Below are 16,298 nucleotides of genomic sequence, written 5' to 3'. Positions count from 1 at the left end.
TTGGTGATTCGGTTGGTGAATTAAACACTCCATTCGTATTTAAAGAATTGTTACATGCACTTAAAAGTTCACGGGACACTTCCCCTGGACCGGACAACATTCGCCTTTCCATGCTTTCACACCTTCCTAATTCGGCACTACAACAACTTTTGAATATTTTCAACGGTTTATTCTCCGAACAAGTCTTCCCACCCGGCTGGTCAGAAGTATTTATTATACCAGTACTAAAACCTGGTAAAGACCAGACGAACCCCTCAAGCTATCGCCTTATTTCATTAACAAGCGTTTTGTGTAAAATAATGGAAAGAATGGTAAACCGCAGACTTACATGGTACTTGGAGAAACATGGCTTTCTATCTCCAGAACAGTGTGGTTTTCGACAAGGACGATCTTCTATTGACCATTTACTGTCACTAGAAACAGCCGTACAAAACGCTTTCCTAAATCGGCAGCACCTCGTCGCTATCTTCTTCGATATAAAAAAGGCGTATGACACAGCCTGGCGACGTGGTATTCTTAACACTCTCAAAGAATGGGGAATCAAGGGCAATATGCTTGCTTTTATCCGGGGATTCTTAAATCGCCGAACGGCTCGTGTTCGTGTGGATGATTCGCTCTCAGATAGTGTCATCTTGGAGAATGGAGTGCCCCAAGGTAGTGTATTAAGTGCCACCTTATTTTCTGTAGCCATAAACGATATTACAAATGTGTGCAGGCTCCTGTCTCATGCTCTCTATTTGCTGACGACTTTGCTATCTACATTGCAAGCCGTTCAGCACCTACAGCAGAGAGACTACTGCAGAACACTATATCTCACCTTGAAGCTTGGTCCAGGATTAATGGTTTCACATTTTCATCCGAAAAAACAAAATGTGTAGTTTTTTCTCGGCTACGAAACCCTTCTATTCCGCAAATTTTTCTGAACGGAGAGACTATTACTATCTCTACTTACGTCAAGTTTTTAGGTTTATTTTTTGATAGCCGTCTTACTTGGGTCAAACATTTAAAAGAATTGAAAACAAAATGTTCCAAACTTCTAGATATGATGCGAGTCCTTACTAACACCAACCGGGGAGCCGATAGATCATGTATGATACGTTTTTACTATTCCTTTGTTCGCTCCCGTTTAGATTACGGTTGTGTCACCTACTCTTCAGCTCGTCAAACCGTGCTTAAAATGCTGGATAGTGTACATCATGCTTTCCTTCGGCTTGCCACAGGCGCGTTTAGATCAAGTCCTGTCGCAAGCTTACTTGTAGACTGTGGTGAACCATCACTTTGGGATAGACGAGACCAGCTCTTATTATCTTATTTTGCTCGTCTCAGAGGACAGCCAAATCACCCGGTTCTTGAGTCGGTCTTTAGAAATCCTAATCTAGGAAAGTATGAGGATCATCCACGTCGTACTGCACCTGTAGGTGTCCGTACCTGGCGTCTGCTGCAGCATATAAATGTTGACACACCATCATTCTTTCCTATGTACCCTTGCTCATATCCTCCATGGAGAATAAACCTCATAAATTTTAATTTTGACCTGACTAAATACAATAAACAATCAACACCATCTATTGTCTTTCAGCAGATTTTTCAGTGTGTTCTCTCCAAGATGAAACCAGACGCGGTTGTATACACTGATGGTTCTAAACAAAACGATACAGTCGGGTGTGCTTTTGTTGTCAATGAGAGAACTTATATGTTTGGTCTCCCCGGTATTACGAGTGTGTTTACCGCTGAACTATACGCTATAAATAAGGCTCTAAACATCATTAACCCTAAATATAGAAAAATTCTTATTTGCAGTGACTCGTGTAGGGCTCTCCATGCCTTAAAAAATTGTTATTCTAAACATCCTATCGTCATTGAAATTTATAACGCAATCGCCGAGTTGAATAAACGCAACACAGAATTAAGTTTTTGCCGGGTCCCTAGCCACGTAGGGATTCCAGGTAATGAACATGCAGATTCTGCTGCCAAAGAAGCATGTAATCAGCCTCCTTTCACCAACCGAATTGCTACCTCTGATTTTATTAATCGTGTAAAACAATAACTGAGAGCGCGGTGGCAAGGTGACTGGACGGCTACCGTTGATAATAAACTCCGACAGATTAAAGATTCTGTGTTACCATGGGACTCCTCATACAGAAAAACTCGGCGTGAGGAAGTAGTCCTTTGTCGATTGCGGATAGGACACACGAGGATCACACACGATTACCTGATGATAAGAGGACAAGCACCCCTATGCGCACGATGCAATTGCCCCATGACTGTGCACCATATACTCGTGGACTGCATATGTTATGCGGCGTTGCGTCGTAAATTTAATCTACCCAGAAACATCCGTGGTGTCTTGTGCAATGATAATGAAATTTTAACCCGGTTGTTTTTATTTCTTGGTAGTGCTGGGTTAATGCAAAAAATTTAATATCGTTGCGTATATTTTTTTAATGCGGTAAGAGTTTTTAATAAGTTTCTTTTTTTCTGAGTTTTTGATTTTTTTATCCGATTAGGAGCCTTCTACACTCCTTATCGGAATTTGTTAAATTTTATATAGTTATTTTTTTTATATTTTAAAGACTCTCTGTGATATTAGTCGTAAGATTTTAGTAATGTTAGTTTTACGCTTTATTTCTCCTTTTTAATTATATAATTAGTGTTAGTTTTAAGTTTTACTTAATTTTGTTATTTTAGTTTTTAACCTAGTTTTAAGTTTTATATTAGACCCTTTATGGTTTTTAGTTATCCAAGAATGGGCCCTTTACACCCATCTTGGACTTTGTAAAATTCTATTTACTCTTGATTTTATATTAGTTTTTACCTCTGATATTAGTCGTAAGTTTTATTCATCTTTTAGAATAGTTTTAAATCCTTTTATTTTTTATATAAAAAAAAAGATTCCGGGCGATGATAACGCGCAAGTGTTTTTCGCCCTAAAAAAAAAAAAAAAAAAAAAAAAAAGAATTACTATATCATCTTACTATAGCATTTTCACCTTGTGCTGTTACTCCAAATCTAAAATCTAAAATTAAATAATATTTATTGATAAAGCGACTTTTATGTTAAACGGCCATATGAATAAGGAAAACTGTCGATATTAGAGCGATAATATCCCAGATGGATGTTGGTACTTCATACATACCGCCCTCAGAAAGTGAACGTTTGGACGGGAATCGTCGGCCATTGTATTGTAGGACCTTTTATTTTAGATGACAATCTTACAAGAGATGCTAACTGCAATTTATTAGCCGATAGGAGTTTGCCAAATATCCGGAAAACGTCAGACAAGAATTAAATAATAACGTATGGTTTCAGACGCGGCACCACCTCATTATTATCTAAGGGCGCAGTAAATTTTAAATAAGCAATTTCCAAATTGCTGGATAGGTACTAGACGAGCCGCAGAATGGCTCTCCAGACCTGTCTACTCGGATTATTTTTTTAAGGGGTACCTGAAACATAACGTTTACAAAACAACACCTGCAGACATTCACGAATCGAAAAGAAAAATAATTAACAAATCTGCTCGCGAACCGCTAGACATGATAGAAGTTATAAACGGAAATATTACTCGAGGCTAGCACACTGCCAAGCAGCAGAGGGGGAAACCTATTGAACATTTATTGTAGAACGGTACGCTTTCAAAATGTATTTCATTAGCAAGTAATGATCGGAAACATTTATTTAAAATTTCAATATAAATACTGTAATATTTAAAGTAAATCGGTTTAATTTGTCGTGTTGTTAATTATTAATCGTCGTTTATTATTTTCATTATTATAGCGATGTTTAAAATCGTTACTGTATGCGTTATAAATATACAATAAAATTGTTCGTGCAGCGCGTTTTACCTCGTTTTATTGTTAGCATGATTTTTCCGTCGTTGCAACTTTGAATAGTTATAACTCGATAACGGAAGGCATTAACAGAAAAATGGGTTTCACCGTTGTTTTTCCTGTCAAATTTTAAATCGATATCACGTGTCATATGTCCGTCCACCTTCCTATTTAAAAATAAATTAAGTTTGATTCAATACAGCGGATCCAAGATGGCGGACAAAGATTAAAAACCCAATGTAATGAATTTTTTTTAACTATGTAGTACACCGATTCTTTCTGCTTCCAAATACCTCTCAGATGTGCTGTATAAAGCTCTTTCCATACTTACATATCGCTCGGTATAAAGTTCACGTTTTATACAACTAATATTTTATATTTATATTTAGTCGATTAGCATTCGGTTTTGGGCAACTACCAGCAACGATAAACTAAATACGTCATAACGGTATCAAAACAAAGTTCTGGAACGCATCTCTAACGTTGAACGGTCTGAAAGACGGTGAAATATCCTAATACTCGCGGAGGCTGCTGCGGTTACAACGTTCATTACATAGGGAAATTTGACAAATCATTAGGCATTAAAACTACTAGACAATAGCGATGAAGCGGGCAGAATGGCGTCACCGGGTTTCAGATTTGTGTGACAGGAAATAAAATTAAATTTTATTAATAATAAATATCAAAAACAAAGACGTTGTACCGGTTACATTTAATTTACTATTATTATTATTTCCCTTAATGTAAATTTAGGTGTTGGTATGTTTGTAAATTTAAATGCAACTGTAGAGGGCGCCGTCAGAGGTTCATCTCTTTAAAGCTATTTTATTCAAATTTACTAAAAGTATGTATTTCATGACTTTAGGAATATAAATTTAATAAACAACCTTCGGTCAACCTTTGCGTATCACCTGATTCACCCATTTTGATAATTTGGTTGTCGTTAGTATTTTTTTTTTAATGAAAGAAAACAATTTTGAAATTATATAGAACATATTCTACACAGATGATCTGAAAATATCTTTTAATGTCGCTCATTACCGTTGTTGCACAGCATTATTGTATTCCTAAGTAATTTTCCCGTTCAAAATAGTTTCAAGCCAAACTTTAAGAATATTTGTAAAAATATTTAGTATACCCTGTACCCGAAACGAATAAACTATGTTTTAAAAATAATCGACAAAGAAAACTATTGACTTATCCTTTATAAAAACGTACGTGACAAGTAATAATAAATATTCACTCATCGCCGGGAACTTCACCTCAAGTTCTGTACAACTCCATTTTACGTAGTTTCTGTGAAATACTTTTCACATTCCTAATAACATACATAGGTTTCATAGTTTTTACTTTACCGGCGAACGGTATCGTTTTCTTTTATGCAGGAAGCGTATTTTGTAGTTATCCGACAACCTTAACCGTTAATATAAATAAAAATTTTGAAATTGAAATAAGAAATCCTGGCTTCGAAATCACGTAGTAAAAAAAAATTAAATAATACCTACCTCAATTATTCGTTAAATTTCACTAGTTGAACTCGTTCAAATTTAATATAATTACTACACTAACATCTCACTCTTCCGATTTGGCGCGAACATCAAAAGGAGGAGTACAAAAAATTTTATTATTGTTAACTTTAGTCGCTTTTCTTGAAATCGCTTAAATCAGTTTACAGAAAAGTAGCAAAAAATCTCTATCTATCTGGAATCTAGATTCCACCGGTGCTAAGTAGAAGATAAAAAAGATTTCCACCTTAAAGTTAAGAAAAATTTCAAATTTCCTCGATACGACAATAGTTGCAAGTGAACAAACGTTTCACGCGTTGAGTATACGACAAGACCCATCTTACAATTTCAGCAACATTTTGGACATCCCTTGCCGTAAGGGTTGGTCATATCAAAAAATTGTTTCAGATAAACGTTTTAGATAATGTCTAGAGGACTTACAACCGCTTTAAACCGATTCGGTACTGCGCCTATTAAGGAAGATATGATTTTTTGGTCATAGAAACCCCATTTTTTCCACCCCCTGGGCCGATGGTTGGTGATATAAAAAATCTTTACTTAGGTAAGTATTAGCCCTTATCCAAAGAATAGTAGTAATTTTAAAAGAATTCGATATTTTACTTAATAAGAAATTTATAGTAATATTGTATTTTTTCGAAAAGTCCCCCCAATTCCACCCCCATGGCCCGATTTTTCCCATTAACGAAGTCGAGCGAGATTTTGGATCGTTATATTTTATGAGTCAATTTGAAATCGATTGGCGCAAAATTACTGCAGTTATCATATAGCCACAAGAAAGTGAAATATATATATATATATATATATGTGTGTGTGTGTGTGTGTGTGTGTGTGTGTGTATTTTTAAACTTTTGAACTGACTGCGGTTTTGGGGTCTGGGGAATGTGAAACGTGAAGATATGTCAACATTTTCCGGAAGTCGAATCACGGTACCCATTACAACAGGTAGCTTTCTTATGAAATCTACCTAAAATTACCTACCGCAAGGTAGGTAATTATAATTTCGCTTCGACTACGTATCTTTTTTTTTAGAGATGTTATGACCGATTACAAATTCCATAAGACATAATTAGATATTCTTCACCGGTTAACGTCTGTACCGTTTATTACAATAACATTTACCGAAATAAACATACCGGCTATTAGATGGAAACTACATCAAAATGTTACAGAAGATTAGATCCTACAGACACAAGTTTTTTTTTTATAATGAAAAACGGCATTAAATTGTAATCGATACAACAATTTAGATTAAATTTTAATCGACTGAGTTTTCACTAATTTAAATAAATAAATTAATTAATAAACGAAGGAGTCGAATATTTGGAGTGGATATTCCGTAAATACAACCTGTAGCAATCTCGAGTCGAAAATCTATTTCGGAATACACTATTTCTGATGGGTTATTAAAATTCCTCGTCGGAAGATGAGCACAAATTGGAAAAGAGTACTATTACGAGAACGAGGTACTATTACTTCCCGACATTAACGTGAACGCTGCGCATACGTATACTCGTATATATTACGTAATTAGCAACCGACAATCTGGCTGTGTTCCAAATTAAGACGAAACACTAAAGGTACAAATATTTGAACGACCAGAAAAAAAAAATTATAAATATTGTTTCAAAAAATGTAGAAAAGGTACACTCAACTTTAGCTTATCTCGCACACACGCGCATGCACACCTGAAATATAAATTTACGTGTAAATTAGCCCGAAAGTTTTCACGTTAAAAAGTAACACGCTAAGTATAACGATGCTACAGAAAGATTACAGTCACCAAATTCCGAACGCAAAGTAGCTATTTTCGTACAAAGACGCGCGTTAAAAATAAACTGAAAATAATATAATCGCTATTAATACTTTAAAAAATTTAACGTTCTAGTTAGACGGACAAATTTTTAAAACCGACCTTCACCGTTGTCAAAACTGTAAAATAAAAACACGTTAATACCACCGACCGATGAACGATCTATCTCTTATTGACAAACTTAAAATATAAAAAACGGAGCCGCTTAAAATTTATCTTGTATTGTACTTCGATAATTTAAAGTTATTTTAGTATACTTTAAGTAAATACGTACAATACAGTATAAACACAGAAAAATAATTTTAAAATCATCATTATAGACATTTATTTGCGACCAAAAAATTCATTATAATAATGAATTAAGTCCGTAGAAAAAAAAAATGGTCTAATGAACTTCCCGAAAACACCACACGCACGTCGGCGAATGTAAACAGGTCGTTTCAGCGCTACTGAAGCGCGCCTATCGATAGCAAATACGGATGCGCAGGAGACGCTCCCATTACTCGCGAAAAAAAATTAGAAAATTCAATACTAAATTGATTTTTTTTTTTCAGGAGTAAACCTAAATTTATTTCTACGATGTTTTTTAACGATAGGAAATCGAAACAAATTTAACTTACTTTCTATAATTCTAATAAACGATTGTTCTAATAAATATACCCGATCGCGAGTTTTTAAATATAATTTTACGAAATATTAAAGAAAATATACAGACTGAGATTTGTCCGACAATCAGAACCCGTTTTGGAATTTTCTAAAATACAAAAAATATAAATGTTTAATGTCTGTTTGAAGAGCATTAAACGAATCCGAAACGGTTTTTAAAAATCACAAGTAGGCGACCTAAAAAAAGAAAAGGTATTTTAATGTAACGAGCAAATATCAGTTTTAAACTTGAAATTTTTTAATAAATAAAAATACGATATCTACATTAGAACCGAATCGAATCGTCGACTACGGAATTATCGACAAAAAATTACAAATAATTTTAATTTATACCGTATTTAAAGCGTCACTTATTCTGGTCGTGAGGGTTCACGGCCCGGTCCCCCGCCGCCGTACGAAAATCCTGAATTCGATATTTTAATGAATTAAAATCGGGAATAAATAAGAAAAAATTATTAAAACTTAATATTAGCCGGAGTTTAACTCCACCCGGAATCCGATTACATGGTTTTTACTTAAACCGGGCGGTCTACATCCACAAGCCGTGTACAAATTCGTGAATGACATCTGTTCTCCTTTAGGAAGTTTATCCGGGGCGACTATTCCAGGTCTACAGAAAAACGTTTCGGCGAGACGATATTTATTTAAACCGATCCAAAAAAAATTCACTTATCCTGCTTCCATCCCGGGTAAAAATATTTCGATTTCACGAGGGAATTTTCTCAAGGGGATATGGGCTGGCTGTCGGTAAAAGACCTTGAAATACCTGCAGAGAGCTTAACGCTCTCGGTTTAATTTATCTAGGGACAAGGACACTCGTGTTACTCCTTTGCTACTCCTTTGTGGACAGATCTTCAATCCGTTTTGGGTTACGCGGTCAGAAGTCGAACACCGATAGGTCTAGACCGAGGCTGCCGACACCTACGGCTCCGCAGCGATCTAGTTATCATCTGCTGCGAGAAATCCGCCCGGGGCCCTGCTCGAGAACTCTGTTTTCAAGCCGGTAGCCGTCCGATAAGGCAAACGGCTGAAACGCCTATAGAATAAATGCGGACGCCCCAAATCCCTCCTAAACACAAAATAAGCTCCACCTCCAAAACACAAAATTCACAGGAACGAAGGGCGCATTTAAATATAACGTAAAACCGGAAAGTATCGATTGATAATTTGAAAAACTTAATCATCTTAAAATTTAATTTCCATTTCTGTATGAAATATAAAGGTCAGTCGAACGCCAAAGAAATTCATCCGACTTTCTTTCATAGCTAAGTACGATTTTATTTTATTTTTTTAATTTTCGTGAAACGACTGAACAAGGAATCATACCGAACGGAGTAGTTTCGTAGTCTGATATACAGTTAAATCCCTTATTTTAAACGACATCGAATCGTATAATTACAAGCGATGAGCTAAATAATTATGAAAAATTAGAAAAAGTATTAAACAGATCATCACTGCCAAGAATGTTCAATTCATACTATTAATTTCATAATTTAAAATACGAAGAGAATATAGTAAAATTTTAATATCAAACCGATGATAAAAACTGTTATTAGATAATAACCTATAATATCTTCTTAAAAGTATAATCACAGAGAACATGGAGGATTTAAAAAAAGATAACAATTGTAGTTTAACTAGAAAACAAGTTAAAATAAAAACTTAATCAAAATGAAGTAGTAGAATATAGATAAATAATAAATAAGAAATTAAAAAAAAGAAGAAAACGTAATATAAATTGTACATGGATGATGATAAAATATATATATAAATATATATATATTGAGCACACAGAAAAACAAATACAAACAACAGAGATGAAATAGTTACAATAAAGTAACAGCTCCTTTATTAACTTATAAATTTTAGATGTTTGTTTTAGAAATCAGTAAAGCAAGAACAAAATTAAAAATAACGAATATATATATGTGTGTGTGTGTGTGTATGTATGTATTTTTTTTAAAAAAAATTTTCCACAAAAAGAGAGTGATATTTGTTACACCTAATAAACTTAATACTTACTTTAAAACTACCGATTTAAAAAAACACTTTAGATTTAGAATGCCGATTTAATTAATTTTCTGTTAATAAATCGTAGGGTAATTTAAGAACAATTAATTAAGTACAACATATCGTATAATTACTAACCTAATTATTTTGTGGTTTTATATGATTAATAAACTAATCATAACATACAAATAGTTATTAAAATAGGACGTAAGTGTAAGAAAAAGAACATTTAATTACGTGAAAAAAAATTGGAGAATTTTCTCAATAGGTTCAACCCTCTTTGAATTGCACCATTTCCCTAACCGTAATTTTTTTCAAAAATTTACTTGAATGAACCCCTTTAATGCCCAAGCACATAAAATTCAATGAGAGCGCGGTAAACCATCACCTGATACTTAAGTCAAATAGTGGCCAAACACATACGTAAATCCACGCCCAAAGTTTTTCTTAACAATAATTTTAGTATTTTTGATCTCCACGACCGCAAAAAGTATAGGGTTACATAAACCGAAAGGGGTCACTTTTTACCAGGAGAAATAGTTTCGTTTTCATATACTACAACAGTTGGGAATTAAAATTCTAAAACTGTAAATAAATTTTACAAAACAAATAAAACACACTTTGATCGGCACGTGAATTTCTCTTTATATAATAAAAAAGAGCAATGAGACAAAACATAAGTAATAATGAGACAACGAGTAATAAATTTATATAAAATATTTACATTTTATCCACAAATCGTCTTAGGTTATACGTGCAAAATATAAATTCAGTTTTTCTTAGAAAAAAACCATCCGTAGGAAAATTCAATATTCTGAATATTTTAATAAACGCATAAAAGAATTATAAAGATATTTTCCACGACGTAGTCCAATATTTTTATATGCAGGCATAAATATATATATCACCCGCTTAGCGAGCGGGGGGGCTAAGGCGGATATAGACCCCGCCGAAATTATCATCGCTCGACAATTATTAGCCTTTATCGATCGGGAGTTAAAATCTAGTAAGTCGTGTTCAAAAAATTTATTTTTAGCGTTTTACATTTTCGTAATGTATATCATCTCAAAATCTACAAGATCTACAATCAAGTTTGACTCGCGCCAGAGGACTGTCCTTTACTCTAGCTCGCCTCCCCGCCCGCCGGCTGTATGTCCGGCACGGCAGGTCAGTTCACCGGTTAGCTCTTTTATTTCGTAGGTGGAAATTCCACCTACGACAAGCCGTCATCAGCGAGCGGTTTCTTCTTGACGAGCTTCCTCATCTTTCTTCTTTATAACTGCGGTTATAAACGACGAGATCACATTAAAGTTATCCTCGTTAAGTATCATTTTATCCACCACATTCTCCGTAGATAATGGCCCTATACGTCTTACACAGGATTGCCTGCTTTCAGTCCAACGGTTACATTCAAATACTACACGTTCAGGGGAATCGTAAGCCCCACAGTAAGGACAGTTGTTGTTATCTACCCTTAGTCTCGCACATAAATAGGACCTGAACGACCCATGCCCTGTAAAAAATTGCGTTATCCAGTAATTTATGTCCCCGAACTTCCTTTCTATCCACGGTCGGATCAAAGGTATCAAACGATGTGTCCATCGTCCCGTGTCGGCTACATCCCAACGATGTTGCCGATTACGCAGCATCTCTTCATATGCTTCTTTAGAAGGTTGTCCGCGTGCTATACTCACTCGCATCTCCGCCAGTTGTTTAAGCGGAGGAACTCCTGCGATTACGAGTACTGCCTCGGTGGAGACTGAAGAATATGCGCATATCACTCTTTAGCCCGTGCGCCGTTGAATTCCTTCAAGGGCTCTTCTGTTCTTGTCGGCACGCAGAGCTCTTTCCCAGACTTGTATACCGTAAAGTAAGATGGAATTAACTACGCGAGCGTAAATCTTACGCTTCGCAGTTCTGGATCCTGTCATATTACCGAGTAATCTGCTAAGATTTTTGACAATGCATTCAGCTCGTTTACGTATTTCATTCACGTGTGCTGTAAAACTCCTCCTCTTGTCAAGCCAGATCCCTAAATATTTGGCTGAAGTCTGTTGCTAGACAAGATTACCCCCTACTCGAATTAGGATGTCAGATATTCTCCTACGACCTGTCATGACTACGTATTTTGTTTTACTGTGCGAAAGTTTTAAGCCTTTAGTAGACATCCAGACTTCTGCCATTCGTATCGCTGCGTTTGCCTTCTCCGATACCTCTACTTCAGTTTTTCCAGTAACAACCAAGGACAGGTCGTCAGCAAAAGCCACTGGGAAAACACCCAGAGGATAACTCAGCCCGAGAATTCCGTCATAGACCAGATTCCAAAGGAGTGGCCCCAAGACAGAGCCTTGAGGCACTCCACACGTCACTTTGAAGCGGAAGCAGGATCTACCCTGGTGACAAACAACAAACCTATCCTGCAGGTAATTCTGGATAATTGTTCTTAGGTATCCAGGAATATCCTTATCTCTCAACGCTTGTAGGATCGCATCCCATTTCAGCGAATTAAAAGCATTGCTCGCATCAAGCAATATCACAATTGGTATCTTCCTGGTGCGCCAAGTACCCGATGCCGCTTCGTCCACCAGACGCATAACTGTCTTAACAGCACCCACCGTAGAACGCCCCTTACGGAAACCAAATTGTGCGTTAGAAAGGCCACCGTGTTCTTCAATCGCATTTTTCAGCCGCAATTCCAACAATCTCTCTAGGAGTTTGCAGATGTTATTGATCATGCATATAGGTTTATATGCTACTTGTAAGTCATCGGTCCCCGGTTTCTTGATAAGGGCCAACCTGGACTCTTTCCATTGCATTGGAATACAACCATCTCTCAGGATCTTATTCATGATATTAAGAAGCTCTGCAGGCATCCTCTCTGCTAATATTCTGATTATCTCGGCTGGAATGCCATCTGGCCCGAGTCCCTTATGTAGCTTCAGTCTTTTCACCGCCATTAATAGCTCACTAGCGTCAAGAAGTTCAAAGCTATTATCCACAATCTCTTCTCGAATAGGATCCGCTTGCTGAGGAAATAATTCCTTAACGACACGATGGATCTTATCGTCTGTTAAGACAGGTAATCTCTTCCCTAACTTGTTGGTAACAATTTTAAAACCCCTGCCCCATAGATCAGCATCTATATCTTGACACAGTCGCTTCCAGCAACTGGCTTTAGCCCTTTTAATTGATGCATTATATGCATTCCTTGCTTCCACGTATACCTCACGCGCAGCATCCCTTAATCTAGCATTCTGCCTACCCGATCTTTGGTAGGCTCTTCTTGCTTTCCATGCCGCCTTCCGTAGTTGTTCCAAATCAGGCGACCACCAGTAAGCATGTTGCTGCCTCCGGGGATAAACTAAGACCCCCGCTTTTCCGCATTCCTTTTGAACTTGTTCCACAAAGTCTTCGGGGGACATATCGCCAGCAAGTCTTAGGATTATTCTGTCCCTAAACCGTAAGCATCCTTTTTTGGAGACGATCAGCCTTCCCGACATTACACGAATTTCCCTGGATCGGGACTCAAATGCTATAAATAGATGGTCCGATAAACTCTCTTTATTAATAATCCTCCAATCAAAGAAGTCGTTAACATCAGTACTCGTTGTAAAGGCTAAATCTATTGCCGAACACGACATTCGTCTACGGAACGTCTTATCTTCACCGTTTATACAAGTCAGCCCTAGTGTATTAACATACTCACTCAGGTGACGCCCTCTTAGACTGTTTACAGTTCCCGCAAATTCGGGACTTTTGGCGTTAAAGTCTCCAGCGATTAAGACTTTACGACCTCTATGCCTCATAACCTCTCCTGCAAGATTTTCTAGGAATACTACAAAATTATCTATTCCCGCATTTGGAGAATTGTAGCAAGAAAATACTACGATTTCACCGAGGTCGGCCCATATAAAACCGTCACTGCTGCCACTGCTAATTATAGGGATCCCAGACACCGGAAAACCAATAGCTGCTGTCGTCGCATCCACTAGCCATCCTGTTCCAGAAGTAAGATCATAAGGAGGTTCCGACACAAAAATGATGTCTGAGCGCTCCGTCAAAGCGGTGTCCCACGATAAAGCCAATGACGTCGGCTCCTATTGCAATTGATTTGTAGAAATCTTATTTTGCAACAGTACACCGACCGGTCCTGTGGCCCTCCTTACCACATAGCATGCACGTTGTCAGGTCTTTACATTGTGCTCTGTGATGACCCGCTTTTCCACACCCGTAGCACAGTTGCGAACGGTCCACACCCTTGCAGGTCGCAGAGACGTGGCCGAAAGACCAAAATCTAAAACATCTTTCTTCCGGTTCTCTTATCTACGCTCCACAATGAACCCAGCCGATGCGAACCCGTCTTTCCGTTAATTTTTTTGCGGCCCGGAAGTTCGTGATTACGGTGACGTTTTTAGTTTCACCGTAAGCTTGTCTTATTGACGATAATTTAAAGTCTTCGTCCTCACCGAGTACTCGCGATAACGCAGCGGTTATTTCTTCTTCTGTTGTATCCATGGCTATGCCCTTAACATGTACCACCGTACGCCTGCTTTCACGTGACCTGAGATCAATTTTAAGATCAGCCGCCTTGGTTTTCAATAACGTTTTCAGCTCGGCAGCTTTCTTTGAACCTTGGACCCGAATATATAAATCATCATTTACACCTTTCTTTAGTGACAATATCACCCACTTCTTCTTGTGACACCGAAGACTTGACAGTCCGTAATAAATCCGCGTAGGATCTTCCCTACGCTTTAACAATAACAGTACCGCTATCAGTTACCGCGGGTGTAGTTCTTAAGACCTGTTTTACTTCTTGACGTCCTTCTCCTGGTCGGACATAAATCTTAATGTTTCCCTCCTGTTGACGAAGCAAGTACAATATAATCTTGCGTAAGCTTGTCCCGAATTTGCCTCCAGGAAGAACGAAAGTCGGCACTGCAGAACTACTTACAACTCTTTTCAAGGCAGCTAATATCGTCTGGAGTAATGGCTCCTCATGCTCCGATGAGTCATAAAATATTGTATATCGCGTAAATTGAATCGTAGAAGCATCACTACACATTATAGTAGAGATATCTTGCTTTATTTCACCTGGTTTCGCTTGGTACCTCCTAGATTCTTGAACGCTTTTATTTTCCACAACGTCATGAAAATGACACGTGTCACCCTCCTGTGGATATTCCTCTAGTTGTACAAGACGCTGCAATAAATCAATAGGCCATTTCCTATGTAGGAGGCGTATCAGATCATCGTCCGATGTTATATCCGCCATTATGTCCACTACTTGACTTTGGTGTGGCAATTCAGTCTGAGTCGGAATCTCATTACATCGCTTCGGATGTGAGAGCTCATAAAGAGCCCTCACCGAGGTTCCTAAGTCTTTAGCTAATTCAAGAATCTTAAAAGCGCATTCTTTAATTTCTTTCTTAGTATTAGTGCTTCCATGCACTAATTTCACTAAATTTCCAACTTCTTTCATCGACTGATCAAAGTCTGTGCCCTCGATAGAATCACTATCTGTGCTAGCTTCAATCTCCTCTAGTTTAAGTTTTTGAGGCTTATCGCCAGGGGCCTCCCTTCTCTTGTCTCTTTGTGGAAGCGGGACTGTCCGTACACTAGGTGTAGTCTGCGGAGACACGCTCTCCAATCGGCTCACAGACTGTTCCTGCTGCGATACTTCCATCCTAACAGGGGAACGAGCCAGTGTTTTTTTAGGTTTAAAACATTTGTCAGCCATCTTACAATTCAGCAAAAGCAGATAAAATTATAAAATGTTAAAAATCTAACTCTCAACTCAATCCCAATTAACTTGATACCCCACTCACTATAATCGGAGGGGGTCCAATACGGGGGTCAGGGGGTCACTTACTAGAAGCAAATTCAATAAAACTACGTCTATATATAACAAGATTAAACTTGACTTCTATTCCAGTAACTTATAAATTAAATATTTATATACTAACACACTGCATGTTAATAACACACACACAAATGCAGTTAAATGTAAATAGTTTACTCACTACTATACACAAGTATACTTACTTGTGTATAGTCTTACACGCACAGTCTTAATATAATAAAAAAGCTTAATATTATATTTATAGGTCTCTTATCAAGAGATAACGCAAACAAAAGAAATAAATTTAACTCTGTTCAAGCCACAATAGCTTATCACTGTAAGCTATTGTTATTAATAATATAAAGTAATTATAGATAAGATTACTTGTCTATTGTCTTAACTTATTTTCACTAGCCTCAACAGCCAATTTAACATCGGCTCTTATGGAGAAAAACGTTACGACAGAGAAAAAAAAAACGTAATTACAGCACAGTCCGGTCACCAAAATTGTCCGTTATCCTTACCTCGAAATGATTCACTACTTGTCCAATAAAAAAGCCGCATAAAACGCAGAGCAAGAAATACACGTCCACTCAGGCTGAGTATCCATACTC

General features: G+C 37.1%; 1 protein-coding gene across 1 annotated transcript; it reads right to left on the bottom strand.

Annotated features, from left to right (window-relative positions):
- Positions 1–10,413: 10,413 nt before the first annotated feature.
- On the bottom strand, positions 10,414–14,357 carry LOC142323470 (uncharacterized). The gene is made up of 3 exons (XM_075363129.1): positions 14,244–14,357; positions 12,811–13,939; positions 10,414–10,427 (listed from the first exon to the last, which is right to left on the bottom strand). Exons 1-3 carry the CDS (start codon positions 14,355–14,357, stop codon positions 10,414–10,416), a joined length of 1,257 nt encoding a protein of 418 aa, XP_075219244.1.
- Between the last annotated feature and the right edge of the window lie 1,941 nt (positions 14,358–16,298).

Source organism: Lycorma delicatula, chromosome 4 (assembly GCF_047948215.1).
Source record: "Lycorma delicatula isolate Av1 chromosome 4, ASM4794821v1, whole genome shotgun sequence".
NCBI lineage: Eukaryota > Metazoa > Arthropoda > Insecta > Hemiptera > Fulgoridae > Lycorma > Lycorma delicatula.
The sequence above is the reverse complement of the archived record's forward strand: the minus strand, read 5'-3'. Positions and strand labels throughout refer to the sequence as shown.